The sequence below is a fragment of the Poeciliopsis prolifica genome, unplaced genomic scaffold (assembly GCF_027474105.1).
Source record: "Poeciliopsis prolifica strain line A6 unplaced genomic scaffold, Auburn_PproV2 SCAFFOLD005, whole genome shotgun sequence".
Taxonomy (NCBI): domain Eukaryota; kingdom Metazoa; phylum Chordata; class Actinopteri; order Cyprinodontiformes; family Poeciliidae; genus Poeciliopsis; species Poeciliopsis prolifica.
The window spans coordinates 1,780,992-1,797,320 of record NW_026562380.1 but is presented as its reverse complement, the minus strand read 5'-3'; the positions used below and the strand labels follow the sequence as shown (position 1 = coordinate 1,797,320).

The following is a 16,329-nucleotide window of genomic DNA, read 5'->3' as shown; positions in this document are numbered from 1 at the left end:
TGTTATAATGAAAATATTATATAAATACACAGCCTGCATTATCAATTATCAAAGCTGCATTATCAGAGTTGTGACCAACTCTGTTTCATAATGAATGTCTTACTTCATTTTCCTCGATCTGTTTGCTCGCCTTCAGTTGTAAAACTTTATCGAGTGAAGACAGATGAGCTTCCCTGAAAGATTAAGGTAAATATGACACTGCTGCCATAACAGCAAAATAAGGAATGTCATTATAAGGGCCTGAACTGATTTTTAAAAAAGCACAATCTAAACAAGACATGCTGCGCTATATTTCTCAAACTGTCATGATTTCTTTAACCCTTATCAAAACATCAAATCTCTTACTCTTACATAAGTATGAGATACTTACTTCAGTAAGTATTTCTGATGTGCATATTAGCTTACCAAAGAATAATAATGGATAAATGACCAGGTCACTAAAATGAAGATACTGGTGGAAAGTTTCTCAGGTTGAGTTGCAGAACTTTTGTTTTTGAACACTATTACCACAGGTATGCAGATCTAGATCTGCGGCTGTGCAGAATGCAATACAACACTTGAGTTATTGAATAGAATGTGATGTTTGGAGGCAGTTCAGGAATGAACTGTTAATGGTTTGCCCGTCTTGAATGTGATAACAGACTTTTTGTGTGTGCTTCATCTCATGTACACGTTCTGATGCAAGATCGCATCGTGTCTCGATAGTACAGCAGGTCTTTGCTTCAGGGGCAGGAAGAGCAGAAACTGCACACTCCAAGAAGAAAGAAAAACAGGGGAAAGAGAAAAGCATGGCTGTCAGCATGTTCCCCGCTGTACCAAAGATGAAACAGCTTTGAGCACGTCAGCATGCACTTGGACTAACAAGTCTCTCCTACTTTGTCTCTCCTCTGCACTGACACACACAATATAACACACACGGGGAATGTCCTCAAATGTCTCCTTGACATGGGGGCTCTTAAGAAGAGGGAGAACAGCTGATAAGAAAGAGAGGGATGAAGGGCAGGCGAACAACAACGCATATCGCTGCCAGCACACAGAGAACCGTTTGTCCTCTTACCGTCTTTCTGCTTGAGATTTTGTCACACTTGAATGTTTCAGATCGTGAAACTAACATTAATATCAGACAAAGGCAACCTCATAAAATTAACAAAGCAGTGACTAGCTATGCTAGCTGACCTGGCATTACATGGAATCAAATCATTGAATTAAATGTGGTTAGCTAAAGGGGAAATATGCAAAATTCACATTTTGCACGTTTTTATACTTCTAATTGGTTCTCAAATGCTTCTAAGAGCTTAAGACAAAAACCCTTGCCAGTTTTTGAGAAAAAACATTTCTAGAAAATGTGTTATTTCAGAAACCTACAGAATGTAGCATCACAAATCAGCAATCACTCCCCCTTACCAAGCAACCCAAACAAAGCCCAGCCCGTCACCTAGCAACCCAAGCAGAACTCCAGCACATTTGGTCAGCTGGTCATACAACGGCTGCTGGAAAACTCTATTTTGTTGTTGACTTGACCCAGAAACCACTTGCTGCACTCTTGTTGGTTGTGCAGGCTCTTTTAATGCCTTTCAAAGATGTATGGTTGCATAATTGCGCATCTGCTCACAGCCATTTTCAGGTGCAAGTGTAAACGTTGAATTATGAGGCATGGCTACCAGCAGTGACTTATTTGCATTTAAAGTGACAAGAGGCCCAAAAACAATTCAAATAGGTGGAACTGATCAGACAGAAATCACCTTATCTGACCATGATTTTGTGAAAAAAATGTAATGAACATATTTTAAGTAGCCCATAGAGCTATCCTGACCTGTTCAAGAAAGCAAAATATGTCAATATTCTCCTCTAATGTGAAAAAACACAATTTCACGATGACTGTTTCCATTAAATAAGAAATCCAATTAAAATCCAACGTTAATAAGCTTATTGACATGACAAATTAAAAAACATGCACCGCCATAATTCTCCAACCACTTCCTGTGGTCGTCTTCTTTGTGGTTTGTGCCAGTGGAAACATCCGGTTCTCTAACATGTGACTCGTGTGAGGTGGAAAAAATCGTTTACATTGTAGTTTCATGTAATAAACACAAAAAAAAAAAAAAAAACACCTGAACCTAGCGCCAAAACATTTTAGCAAAAACAAGTTTTTTTGAAATTGCCATTTTTCCATAGGGTGAATTTAATTTCTAAGTTGTGATAAATAAGAAACAAAGATTGATTTGTGTGAAGAGTGGAAACAAATGACATATCAGGCTTTTCTGTCAGTCTGCATGCTTACGTATAGCCCATATACTATCTTCATACAGAACAAGAAACACACACAAGGAAAGTCATACTTCTGGGAGCAGAACTAATCCCTTTTCCCTTCATAGGTCATAGAAATGCTCTGAATTTACCAGCAATGACCCAAAAATACCTACCTTCACTGCCCTGATCGCACTCTGATTATACATGTAAATACAACCAGCTGTGGCCTACTAACAAGCAGTCAATTAAAAGAAAATGGTGAGCTTAGATTTCATCCAGTGACATTGATGGTTGACTGTCGCTTGCCTTTACACCCGTTTTATTTCAAAATATTTGGCCGTCATTTACCAGTGTTGATCTGATGTAAGAAAGAAGCTAGATATACAGTAGCTAGAAATAAATACCAGCAGCAATGTCTGTACTTGTGAAGCTAACAGGACAAAAACAACATTTACCGCGTTAGAAGCCTGTTTAAAGCAAACCGAGGTCAATGCGTTGGGAGTTTTATGCCACTGTGCTTGACTGATGCAAAAAAGCATCTGTGAGCAACATGAATGTTGATGAGGACTTCCCCATGAGGATTAAGGATGGCCTTCCTCTTGTCACACATCATCAATTCATAATGCATCGCAGGCAGCAGCTCTTTTTGCTTCATTCTAGTTTACTGCTGCAATATGTATGAAGCCAAATCTCTGCCAACTGAGAGTGTACTCCTCCTTGTGTCGCTTGGAGGCCAGATTTCATAATTAGCACTAAGTTTAGGAATGTTATGGTAAAAATTCCTGACATGAATTTGTGTTAAATTTGTTGACAGAGCTAAATTAAGAAACTCATGCTAATATGTTAGGCATAAAACCCACACACCGACTCTGACAGATCATCAGTAGAGAAGTTGCATAAATTAGCTAATCACCAACAGCTAGTGTTCAGACGATCACTTATTAATAATTACGAATTATAAATGAAGCCTGAAAACCTAAAACTGTAACAGACTGATTGTTATGTGTTGTGGATTTTAAGTCCTGTTCCATGATTGTTTCTGTGTTGATTCTCCTCAAAAGAAAAAAAGAAAAAAGATTATAAAAGTGGTTTTGAGTTGTTTTTCACTTGTTTTTTTTTCTCTTTGTTGTATCCGCCGTAACTTCTGCAACTTCAATAAATGACAAAAACTGAACTAGTTGCCTTGTTTCTTCATAGAGCATCAAAATATTCATAACAGTTACCATGTACGATAAATATAAAAAGAAACACGAATGTCTCCTACAGTGCCGATTTTGTAAAATTAAATTAGCTGTCCAGTATAAAAGAGAAATTCATTTAATGATTTCTTGTACCTCGACAGAAACCAAACTGTATAAAGATTTTTATCTAGAGAGAACGCAGGTATGAATTTTCTCAGCTTAAAATAAGTCACACTGTGTAGAAATCTGATAAGAAATTTACTTTTTTGTGACAGATTCCTGTTCATTCAACTTTGGAATAGACTTGCTTTTCTATTGGTGGTCACACTTACTGATTATTAATTAAACAAGTGAATCGATGAACATCTCCTGAATGCTAATTAGGCTAACTAGACATAGTGGACATTAGTTGGAACATTGAGTTATCAGCAGACGACAGCAACAGAAAATGTTGAGACTGTTGAGATTGGGGAATTTGTAAAATTGCAATGTTTATATTTGCCTCTTCACATAATAGCCATCGTGTTTGTGAGTCAGTGGTGTCACTGCAGGAAACAAACAAACAAATCATCTTTTTTCCTGTAATGTTGACAGAGGGAGAACAGCCACAGCCTTTGTTTATGAAGGTTTTTCTTTCATATTTGTGATTTGATGGGAAACGTTTCTAAAAATAAAGTGACATCATTCAGCTGTGTTATGTTCCCCAAAAGTTAAAATGTAGCTGCCGCCATAAAGCAAAATAACCACAAAAAAGTATGTTTTAAGCATTTAAATCAGAATTTTAATTCAAACAGACAATGTTTAGTTCGGTGTCTCCAACTTTATCTTTGTTTTTGTCATCTGGCCTGTTGCTGCTCTAAAAGTGTAAACGGTAATGCCTGGTTAAACTGACACACTTTCAGATTATATCGACTGAATTTTTGTCCCATTTGTTCAGTTTTATTGCTGGAATTTTATGTTATTTGTACCTTAGAGTTGCTGTGTCTTTCCATTTTGTCAGCATCCTTTTCTTTCTTCTTCTCCTCTTTCTTCTTGTCACGTTCTTTCTGCAGACGAGAAAGAAAATATTACTCCTCAAAAAATTAGAACAGAAGACTAAAATTAAGATTGAAAAACATAACTTGAGATTTAAGATCCCAAATCTAAAAAAAGGCAGTTTGGAAATATCAAAACTTTATGTTTTCTACCTTGAATTTTAAATTTTTACGACTCTTTGAATGGCCCAAAACGCTACTTTTACACTTTTAGGCCTGAAGGTGGCGCTAAACAAGGAGAATGGGGCCTAAAACCTCCATGTGAGGTTATTAGTGGTTATTAGTTAATGTTTGTATATTGTTATTCTTAGGCTGTAATGTTAAATTCACTCTAAAATTACATTCTATGTTCATATATATCACACAAAAATCAATTAAGGTTTGTGGTTGTTTGTTTATCTGGATCCCATTAGTACGTTTAACTTTGGTCCAAATCATAAAAGCACGTTTACTGCAGTCACTGTAAAAACAGTTACACACGCTTAATGTAACATTAGTAACATAACATAATTGTCCAACAAAATGTCCAATTATAACACTTTAGATAATAAAATCAATAGGATTTGCTACATTAAAAAATATATGTAAAGAAAGGGAGTTTAATGTTTTCATTCCTCTAGATTAGAAGTAATACTTTGGTCCAGCAAGAGCAAAACAAGCTTTTAAAGCATGAGTTGTACTTATATTTTAAATTCTATTATAACATGACAAAATGTAAAAGAAGGTGCAACAGATATTAATACTGTAGATCAGCGTTATTTAAATATACTTCAGCAAACCAAATAAGATAACTTTTCTAGAAAACATCTTGTGATCACTATTTGGTGTAAAAGTAACACCATCAATTTGACTTCGATCATAATAAAGTGCGATGTTTGACAGGAAAGCAAAATGAAGGCACTTTTCTTCCTCACCAGCCCATCTAACGTCCATCATAACACCGCACAGGGTGAAGCTACAGTCCCCATCTCAAAGGTATGCTGTACGTCACATCTAGGACTAGATGTGTGTCCCTAATGTGATAATAGTGCACTCAGAATGCAGATTTAACACGCAGACATCATCCAGCAGGACAAAGCTGACGGGCTTTTTCAGGTTAATGCTTCTGTGTGCTGTGTTATGTGCAAATGAGGCTGTGTTGATTGCCAACAGGGCTTAGGTAATGGTTGCCAGAAAGGCTGCAGTTTAGCGAGCATAGCCTATAATCTTGCCATTATAGCGACAATAACTCAGATGCCTCTGCTCTCCACTTGCTGCTTAGTTGTTGGTATTTATTTATGTGGAGAGGCTGATATTTCTTCTGGGATCTTGATGAACAGAGGTATGTATGGATCAATATTTAAGAGGATGGAAATCAAACCAGACAAGGGAACCTGCTCTGCCTGCAGCAGCTGCTGTAATTTTTCATCTTGGAGGAATAAAAGGATGAAATAATAGAATACAAACCAGAAAATAAGGAAAAACACTCACAATGAGAAATTATCTGTCAATTTTATTGCTTAATTTTTAAACTCTTGACTATTTTTCTCAGATATAAGCAAAAAATAGAAAAATTACACCAATTAAGCAGCTAATGTGCAATAAAAAGTATTTGCTCCTCTGAAAGATTTATTCTGCTTTAAAATTTTTCAGATTTAACTTTTTTAATAAAAGCAATTGAGATAAATCTAATGTAATTTAAAATGTATTTGCCTCTTTGCAAAAATTTTTTAGCTTTTTTTTGTCTGAATTTAATGCTTCAGATTAAAGAAATATTGGATTTTATTTTATTTTGACCTTTATTTGTACAGGTTGTCTAAATGAGATGCAAGATCTAATTTACAAAAGATCTTCTTAGATAAAAAATAAAATGAAATCATAAATATTATATCTATAACTATTACAGATAATCCTAATTCATACAAAATTTAATTCTTACATGATGCTTTTTGTATCTAAACCATCCTGGCCTTGTTTAAAAAAGTAATTTGAATTTAGATTATTTCTAGAAATTTGGAAGAAATTTTCCACCAAATGAAGCAAACTGTCATTTAAAAATGTCATTTTGTATTGACTGATTAATGATCTGAACTGACTGACTAGCTTCGTCACAATTTTGTAAACATCCATTAGAGAATTTGAACATATTATCTCCAAACCTCTCTGCCCCACTCCAGGTCTCTGACTCCATTAGCTCGGAGCTAATGATGCTAGCATTACCCAATTTGTTTGTGCAGCATTAGAAGGTTTTTATACTCCTATCTAATCACGTCTAATAAAACAGAAAACTGCAACGGTGTTCACTCCTTCACATATAATGCTGACTAACACCTCAACGCTGAAGGTTTCAATCAGTTTCTGTCTATTTAGCCAGCAGAACTCAGGAAAACTGACCATTTGAATATGACTAAATAAAAGTATCAGCAGACTTAAAAAAGTAAGAATGGAATCAGGAATTTGTGAAAGAAATTATAAGCACAATTGATATATGAAACAACTTATGATTTAAAACACAATTCAGATAAGACTTATGAAACATTATTTTAGTAGTACGGGTACGAGGGACAAGAGCTGAACTCTAAATCTCCTCTTAGTCTAATGCTGCAGCACAGCAAGGCAAGATAAACGTTTTTGCAGAATAAAGAAGAAACCCACACCTCTGATCTGGTCTTGTCAGCCTGGGAGGAAGGCGAGGTGGAGGGAGCAGCTGCTTCAGCTTTCTGCTAAAAGACAGAAAATCAGCTGTTAGACATGAAGACAAGAAAAAAAAAAAGACAGAACATTTAGACGAGCATGGAATAGGGCATGGTGAGAAGAGAAAAGTGGAGCAGAGAGAGCAGAGAGTTAATTGGGAGTAAAGGAGGATATGCTTCTTGTACACAGTAGTGAGACTTGAGTCCTAAAAGTTACAGAGGCTTTATTAGCTGCTGCCGACCTCTGGGAAAGACTGTGCATGGCTGGACCTTTGCTCTGGTTGTTTCACCAAGCAGCGGATTTCTGAAATCATAACTGAGCTTGAATAGCTGTAGGTTGCGGAAAGCCAGTATTGCCACATTTCAGCTTTGATAGCAGGTGTTCCCAACACATTTTACAGCCTAAATGTTCTGATGAAAGCCGGTTAACGAGTTGCTAATATGTAAACATATGGCGGTTCCGGTTTGCGGCGGAAGTCGCGCCATAAATCAGGCAAAGCCTAATGGGGGCTAGAAATAAGGTGGATAAACCAAAACACAGAACATCTGGTGAGTTTAACAATTTATCCACCTATCCTTGGTTTACTAAATTATAAGAAAGAATATTAGTTAGAAATAAGTAATAATTAGTGTTTTAAACAGTTCATCATTTAGATGAAAATAAATGCTGTTGTTCTATAACCATATTGCAATGAAATATGTTTTTACCTTACACCTTAATTAGTTTTTTTTCTTATTTTAAGATGTCCTGGTGGTAACACTGTTTTAAATCGGTCTGACCTAGTCATAAGATCTGTTTATGTCTATCTTATTGTGTCTGTAGTTTGGTTTTTTTACCCAGATGCAGAGTTGTGTCATTGTGACCAATAGGAAATTTTATCTGCAGTAGCCACAGTTCAACCCAAAGAGGGCAGCACTGAGACTGTTTTAGGGCAAATATCGCAGAATTAAACTATTGTTTGACAAAAATATCAAAATTTGCAAAGTAACATGAAGATAGTAACACCCCTAAGGTCCAATATATACATTTTATCTTTAAAAAAAAAGTTAACTTGGGGTTTAGCTACTCTTTAAAGTGAACTGAAAGCGCATTGTAAACACGTACAGAAATCAGAACAAGGAGAACAGAGATCAGAAGGGATTAAAAAAAGCAACAACAAAAAAAAGATATTTGAACTTTAATAATGCCGATCAGAGCAGCCTACACTCAGGCTTACATTGGCGTTATGGTGCAAAACGTTGCCCTTCCTGTCCAATGTCAGGCAACAAAGCTCCCAATGTGGCTCTGCACACACACAGGCAGATGAATAAAGGATAAGGAGGAATAGCTAAAGACTTTAGGGAGAGACGGAAAGAACAAAGTAAGGAAAGGTTCATTTTCATTTCTCCATTTGCATGCACGGCACTTTCATGTCCAGGACACTCCGGAGACTTCAAACCAAGTAAGTGAAAAGCGTTGCTAATGCTTTCAGCTGCCTTGTGCCCACAAAATCCGTCATAAAAGCAGGTGAGCAACAAGAAATGAAAGCGCTACCATCATTACTGCCATTCTCAATCTGTCGCTGTGACCCGTACTGATCCACTCCCATCAGCCGCACAGAACTTCCTGCAGCTCTTCTGCTGACAGTTAACAGATTTAACTTCTGATGCGACCGTGCCCTTGTCTGCATCTCGCTCCTATTTATGTTTTGCCGTCTGGATGTTTGCTCCATTTCTCGATGCATCGCCGCTTCCCGGGAGATTTTCGCCTCGTCTAGCTTTAGCTTCTTCTCAACTGTGTTTCAAAAATGTGCCGAGAGTTTTAAGGTCAAAAGGACAGAAAAACAGAACAGAGCCATGTAAAAAGCAGAGAATTTCATAGTGTTTTCTAGAAGGTGAGAAATGATTTTGATAAAAATACAAGAGAATTTGATTCAAGACACAAAACTGTGTCAGGCTGGAGGATATTTTTCTGCTCCTCAAATAATCATTTTATTTAATTTTACCAAAAAACCTGGACAAAATTAATACACCATTTTGTTTGCATTGCAAGCAATAATAATCTCATCAATGCTGTTTGCCTTGACCTTGAACCCCAGTTGAAAACAAGACAAATACTGAATAAAATGAATTTGAATAAACTAAAACTACAGTTTAAAGTAGAACAAATTCGAAATGATTTGTGTCCAGGATATGTGGGGTCCATTCGGTCTGTTTCCAATTCATGTAATGTTTTATTCTTTCATCTGTGGAACAAATTAACACAAAAAATGAAGATTCAATCAGCTATGAGATAGTAAAGCAACAAAACAAACTAGTGCAACCTCCCGAGACTTCAATCTTCGTTGTTATTAGTTTTGCATATTTGAAATGTTTTCCAGTTTCAGTGTCAAATGTTTTTTCAAAAATTAAAGTTCATTAAACGTTCACAGAATGAACTTTCATCATTATCCCATTACTTGAAAATGATCTTATCGTTTATCGCAGTAATTACTGGGACAAATTATTGTCCATCAAAATTTGTTATCATTTTGAGAGTTTGGTATTTTTAGCAATAACTCAGATGTCTGATAAGCTCTCACAAATGACTGAATGTCTTGAATCAGAAGCCTCTTTACTTTCTCCTACTGCAGATTAAAAATAAGCAAAAAACACACCTTTTGGCCTGAATTGCTAAAACCAGAAACATTTCCAAAAATAGGTGATCCAGCAAACATCAGTCCTCTCCTCCCTAAAGCCCCTCAGGCAGAAAACTAATGCGGACTACTGAGGGCAGGACACAGAAACATTTTCATCTTTCTCCATTTACATCCGTCTCCCCTATCAACTGTAAAGGCATCAAACGCTGTCGCTGCCTGTGGTGCTGAATTCACAACATTTTCCACTCTCTTTTCTGGCTCTGTTGGGGTCTTTTCGAGTTTTTCCCCGCTCCCCGTTTAAGTTTCCTCCTCCTCTTTTTTGGACTTCAGAGCTGCAGGAGATGTGAGCGTGGCTGTAGACATGCAAAGACAGGCCGCTGAAGACGATAAAGAGGAAGAAGCTGGAGGGTGAAGAGAGACGAGAAGAAGAGCAGAGAACAAGACGACTGTTGAGTTGAACAGAGACCGAATAGATTTTAGGACCACTGTAAGTAAAATAAAGAAAGAGTTCACAGGTATTAAGCCTTTTCACGTGTCGTGACACTGTCCAGAGTTTTGCCCACTCCGCCATGGCGGACATCAAAACAACCAATTCCTTCCTATACAGAAAGTCTAAAAACATCTGTAACCTAATATCGCTTTTATTTAGTTGATTTCACTTTAAAAATGGTCACAGGGTGCTGTGTGGTAGAGAGTTTGCACAAACAGAAAAGGACACAAACCAAAAGTATCATTTTATTTTATAACTTTTAAAGAGGAAAGATGCGGTGATGAATATCAACTATAATGACTGTTAGCCCTCGGTGTTACTTTTTACAAAGTAAGAAGACCAACGTTCATGTACTTTATAAGTAAGTATGATTAGAAAGATATCAAACATCACATCATGGAGAAAGTGCGTGCAACAAAACCGCACCATCGTGTAGCCGAGAATGTATGGAAAAAACTGATTAGCATCTCTTCTTTAGTGTGTTTTCAAACCTGTTCCTGTTTAAGGGGAAACTCTGTTCATAACTTAGTGATATAAATCATGTGGTGTGAATTCAGTCAAAGTTGGTAATTTGATCAACACAAAGAAGGAGGAGGTACGGTTCGGTTCCTAAGCTAGCTGCTTCCAGCTTCTGTAAATACTGCCGTCTATGAGCCCAACCAGGTATGTTACATTCACAGACAAATTAACTCGACTCGTACAAGTAGAAGCCATGAATAAACTGGCAAAAAAATTATTTCAGTCACTCTGTTCAATACTCCCGTCCCTCACTTCCTGCCAACGATCGCTTAAATTCTGCAGCACATCTACATGTTAAGGTTGTAAAAGTCAAGCTAGCATAGTTTACCTACTTCCCTTTGACTCACCATCTTTTTAATTAAACCTTTACACTGACCTGTGGGATGTGACACCCTGAGACCTTATTATCTTTTCATAATGCTGACAATTACTACAAAACCACTATTTCTTTAATATTTCAGGCGTACATTTAAGACTTAGCGCATTATGGTGACAACTTGAAAGCTAAAACAAATGGTGGTCATTGCCTGTGAGCTGGAGGGCGTCACGCCACGTTGCAATGTGTCTATAAATCTGAAAAAGGCGCCTCCTCAAATAACCTCAGTGATAACAGAAATGGTACATAATCACTGATATAAAAGGCAAAAAAACTCAAAAGAACTCTGAGGAAAAAACTTTCGCTGCAGGTCCTTTAATGCCCGCCGATGTCAGAGGATTAGCAGTTAACAAGGTTGCCATGGCCGAGGCTGTGGACACAGCAGGCAGGACAGTTCAATGACTAACACAGACAAATAAGGTTGAAAATAAGCAAAGTCACCCCTAAGGCAACTCCGCTGCTCTCTTGTGACATTTTTAGGCCAATCAGTGGAGTCATCACAGAGGGCTGGCAAGATGCACTGTGAAATAAGACGCACACACAGCTACAAATTCACCCTTGACACAACAATAAACCAATGCTGCAGGAGCAGGGAAATGGAGAGCATCCACTCATGTACTTCAGCATGAATAAAGACCTTCAAGCTTCTATTTTCTGTTTTATTGTGACTCATCTGAAAACGCAGCTGCTGAGGCATGAAACAAACACGCACACAGCATAAAATATCTAGAACCATTCATTTCAATGAAAAACAAACTTGTTCTGCACAAAAGTTTTGAAATTAAATGTGCAGGAAAGTCTGATTCATTTTTCACAGAATGACCATATTTGGTAATAATAACATGACCCGGAGATCCAATCAGAATATGGCATTAAAATCTCCACTTCAATGGTTCTCATATATATGATATATTTAGCTTTTTGTTATACATCTACACAAGATTTCTGTCTTCTTTGGACATCATTTGCAACCTCAGAGACGTAATCATAATTATTTGGGTCAATATTAGATTTTTTTTTAAATCTAAAATTAATTTTAAATAAATTTGGAAAATCCATACACTTGAAAAACATAAAATTTTATTTGAACATAAAGTTTTATTTTACTTAGAAACTTGCAAAGTTACAACAATAATTATTTAGCCAAGAATCAACATTAGCAAGCTCACCGGACCAAAGCGGACAATAGGAATATGGTTATTTTAGTGCAGTGATTTAAATTAAAGGAAGAAATTGTTTATTTACTTCCAGATCTGACTATAAGAGGATCAGCCAAGGGTCATGCACAAAAATTGTTGGTAATCGCTTTAAAAACAACTGTGGCCAGACAATGGAGACTTTTCAAAATAAGAGCGTACTTGAAAAGCTAATTTGCCAAGAAAAACCTGAAACTGCAAAAAGATCAATTTCATACATGGATTTTGTTTTAACGCTAAAATTGATTAATTGCAAAGCCTGAGTACACATATACAGTGGACTGTTGTTTGTGAGTTTCACTTTTACAACTAAATTACAGAAATTAATTGAATTTTATTAAATTTTATTGCACATATTTAGAAGCTAAAATGTTCTATTTCACTGACTGTTCAGAAAAATATCAATCAGTAGCACATTACGACAATTCATGGGCAACTTATTTGTAGTTTCTGTTTTGACTGATAAAGCAATACAATAAATCAGAATAAATTTCAAGTGTAACTAACTTCAAATGATTATTTGTTTCCCCCAATAGACTGTCTAAAGGCTCCTAGGGGTGCTAACTTTATGTTTCTGTGCAAATTTTGACTTGCTAATTTTGCAGGCCTATATGTCACCATAAAATTTTTAAAAAATCACAAAAGCAACAAAACAAAGGCACTGGATTAGTCGCTAGTCATTTTTTTAAAAACAAAAACCTGCCAGAAGATCTGTAAAGTTGTTAAATATAGCGGCAAAACTTAAAAGTTAGCATCAGTGTGTTTCTTCCTGCTCTGTTTTAGCCCCTCCTCTCACCCAACACTTGGCCACGCCCCTCTGTATTTAGGCTCCGCCCACTTTGGTGGAATTTTTCAAAACTTGTCAGTTAAATCACAACTTTTCGCTGTTATTAAACCAGACAACCTGAGTCATTATTCGGTTCCCAACTCGAACTGCAGCTCAGAGTTACTGTCGTCCGCCCTCTCTTCTCCCTTCACCATCTGTGTGAAACTACTTAAAGTGATAATGAGTTGTTTTTAATAAGAAATTTGCATATAAAAGCGAAGACGTGCATGTGGGCAACCGAAACACATCCTGGATCACAGTCTGGCTGCTGGTGACGCCTCAGAGAAACACAGAAGAAGAGAGAGAGATTTCTCTGATGGTGTTCATCCATTTCACATCCTTTGCCGAGTTTGATTTGAAGTGTTTCCACATTTTTTTCCGTTTGTTTTCTGACTCCTAGGAAATGCAAATTGAAAATCTGGGAGCGAGAAAAGTAGTTATTATGGCGACTCCATTACAGGGTAATGTGTAAAATAGAGACACAACGGATTAAAAAATTATATTTTAGATATATTTTGAGCAGAACATAAAAAATAAAACATTTATTTTCCTCTTATTATGTTTGGTGGATTTGGTTTGGACTATGAAGTACATATTTTTCATTTAGTTTAACCAAGTCTGATACTTTTTTCTTCAAAATTGCATCATTCTGTTTAATGTTGATGATGGGCCAAAAACACAAATACAGCTAAAAAAAAACATAAAAAGTGTAACATTTTCCATCACTCATTTAGAAACTAAAACTCATTTTGTATAAATTAATTACACATAAAGTGAAATGTTTCAAATCTTTATTTCTTGTAATTTTAATTATGTTTTTAATGAGCAGTTTTGGTCTTGCCCTTACATCGGTTTTTGAGAAATATTCCAAATATGGATGGCTGTCTACTGTGCAATATTTCATACCCTTCTCCTGACTGATACCTTTGTGACAGAGGACACTTTGTAAAATGTCTGCTAACTATAACTTGAGAATTATCAATGTTGCTGAACACGTGAACATTGAATGCTTAAACTGGACCTCAAGTTGCTTCAACAAGGTATTAAAATAACGGTTTGCAAACTATTCCAAGTTGTTGTTTGCCATTTTTTACAGTTTTGGCATCAAATCTTCTTTCACAGATAGAGACTCTGAGTCTAAACACACAGAATTAGGAAGCATGCTCACTCTAAAAAGACTAGAAACTGTTTTAAAGGTTATCATTAACTGGGTCTGTAAAGTCTTGGCATCGGTTCTGGTGTTGTTTGTGCAGTAATCAGGCCTGAAAGGGCTTCGACTGCCCTTTAAAATGTCATTACTGTAATGGATCTAAAGAGAGAACAGTTCAGCAGAACCAAAAGAAAACAGTTTGTTGACGGCAACATCAAGTCTGATGAAACCAAAACTCAGCAAATGCATTCTTGTGAAAATGACAAGTGTTTCTGGTCTAGTTTTTAATGCAAATATCTTATTACACTTGAATTAAGACAAAAATAACTTAAAAGTAACTTTGTAGCAAGATTTAGAGGCTTGTTTTAAGTAAATAATTCCTTAATAATGAGGAGGAAGTACTTGTTCTGTTGGCAGATTATTTCACTTATGACAAGGGTGTGAAACTCATTTTCGTTTTGGGCCAAATCAAGATCCTGAATGTTATTAAAGGGCCAGTTGTGCCAGAATGTATCAATGAAACCTGTTAAACTGTTAAAATATCAATGAAGTCTTAAAATTAAATAATATTATTGAACATCTTTTCAGTCATTCCAGTAAAAATGAATAAAAATCAAAGTATTTGTGGTACTAATTTAAAAATATTTGCGCTTATTTAGGACGATAAATGTAACTTTTCATTACTCGCTGTATAGATGGACTATAATCTGACATCGATAAAAGCTGAGGCAGCAGTTTAGTACAAGTAACTAAGTTTTATTGACAATTTTTGAGAAAAATGTGTAATAAACTCCCAATTATGTCTTAGCGCTAAAAAATGTGTAAATTTATTGACTTTGCATGAATTTCCACAATAATTCTCCAGAAACAGGAGGGGCTGATTGATATAATTTAGCAATAAACACATAAAAACTGAAATGATTTGATTGATAAAATAATATTTAAGCACACTTAGTGTTTAGTCTTGAATCTAGAGGGCCATATAAAAAGCTGAGGTGGGCCAGATTTGGCCCACGGGCCTTGAGTTTGACACATGAGACTTAAAAGAACACTAATTTACAAGTTTATTTGGAACAAGCACTTTTCAATGTTTAAAAGTAATTATTTAATTAAAACAAGTGTGTATAAATTGCTGAAAAGTTGCTTTTAAGTTAGTTTGTCTCATTCCAAGTATACTGACGTGTTTGGAATAGAAACTGGACAAAAACACTTGGTAAAATTTTATGTTTTTGCAGTGGAGATAAAAGTAGTAGAATATGTCAGCCATTCACAATCTAATTTTAAAGTTTCAATAAGTTCTGAATGACTAAGAATTACAAATATTTCATTTTTTTGAGTTTGTTTTGAAAAAACATGTGGAATTCGATTTCGGCTTCCACATGTGGGAGATTTTCAACAAAGGAGGAGATAGAAAAGCTAAAGGGAAGGAAAAAGTTGTCATTTTACATAAGGATGATTTCTGTCCTCTGCCTATTTGGGCCTCTAACAACCTCACAGCTACCAGTGCAGCACAGATTACATAAAGCAGCCTCCAACCACTGCAGCTGTAACAATAACATGCAGTGACTGAAAATGGAAAATACAACATGTGCTGGTGATACTCACTGAGGCTGCGGCCAAGGCTTCCTGGTCGTAGTACTTCTTCCTCTCGTATTTGTCCCGGATGAAAACTTCCACGGCTCTAAATCTTGGAGTGAAGGACTGGAACTGGAAATAATTCAACCACACTGCAAAAAACACAAACTCTTAACAAGTATTCCTCAGTTTGGTGCTTTGGTCTCAATTAATGTGCTGATCTACGAGATTAAGGCATTACCACTATATTACTTGAAAATGGTTTCAAAACCACATTATCTTTTATTGCAACAACTTCTAGGACAATTTATCGTCTTATAGACTTAAAACAAACTCCTATATCTTGCTGAAACTTGTAAGTCAGTTTTGTCTTATTTCAAGTGCTGTAAGATATTTGGACTAGAAACTAAAAACACGCAGCTTCAAAAAAGCGTTAATAATA

General features: G+C 36.1%; 1 protein-coding gene across 4 annotated transcripts in view; it reads right to left on the bottom strand.

Moving 5' to 3' along the window:
* Window positions 1-16,329, bottom strand: part of smap1 (small ArfGAP 1) — a 66,057-nt gene that overhangs the window by 36,599 nt on the left and 13,129 nt on the right. For 2 of the 4 annotated variants that reach the window (XM_055029476.1, XM_055029477.1), the window contains exons 4-6: window positions 15,918-15,993; window positions 7,102-7,167; window positions 4,400-4,477 (exon numbers count right to left, since the gene is read on the bottom strand). In XM_055029476.1, coding sequence (XP_054885451.1) covers window positions 4,400-4,477; window positions 7,102-7,167; window positions 15,918-15,993 — 220 coding nt within the window. The remainder of the gene's footprint in view (window positions 1-4,399; window positions 4,478-7,101; window positions 7,168-15,917; window positions 15,994-16,329) is intronic. The other 2 variants (XM_055029478.1, XM_055029479.1) reach the window with 1 other exon arrangement.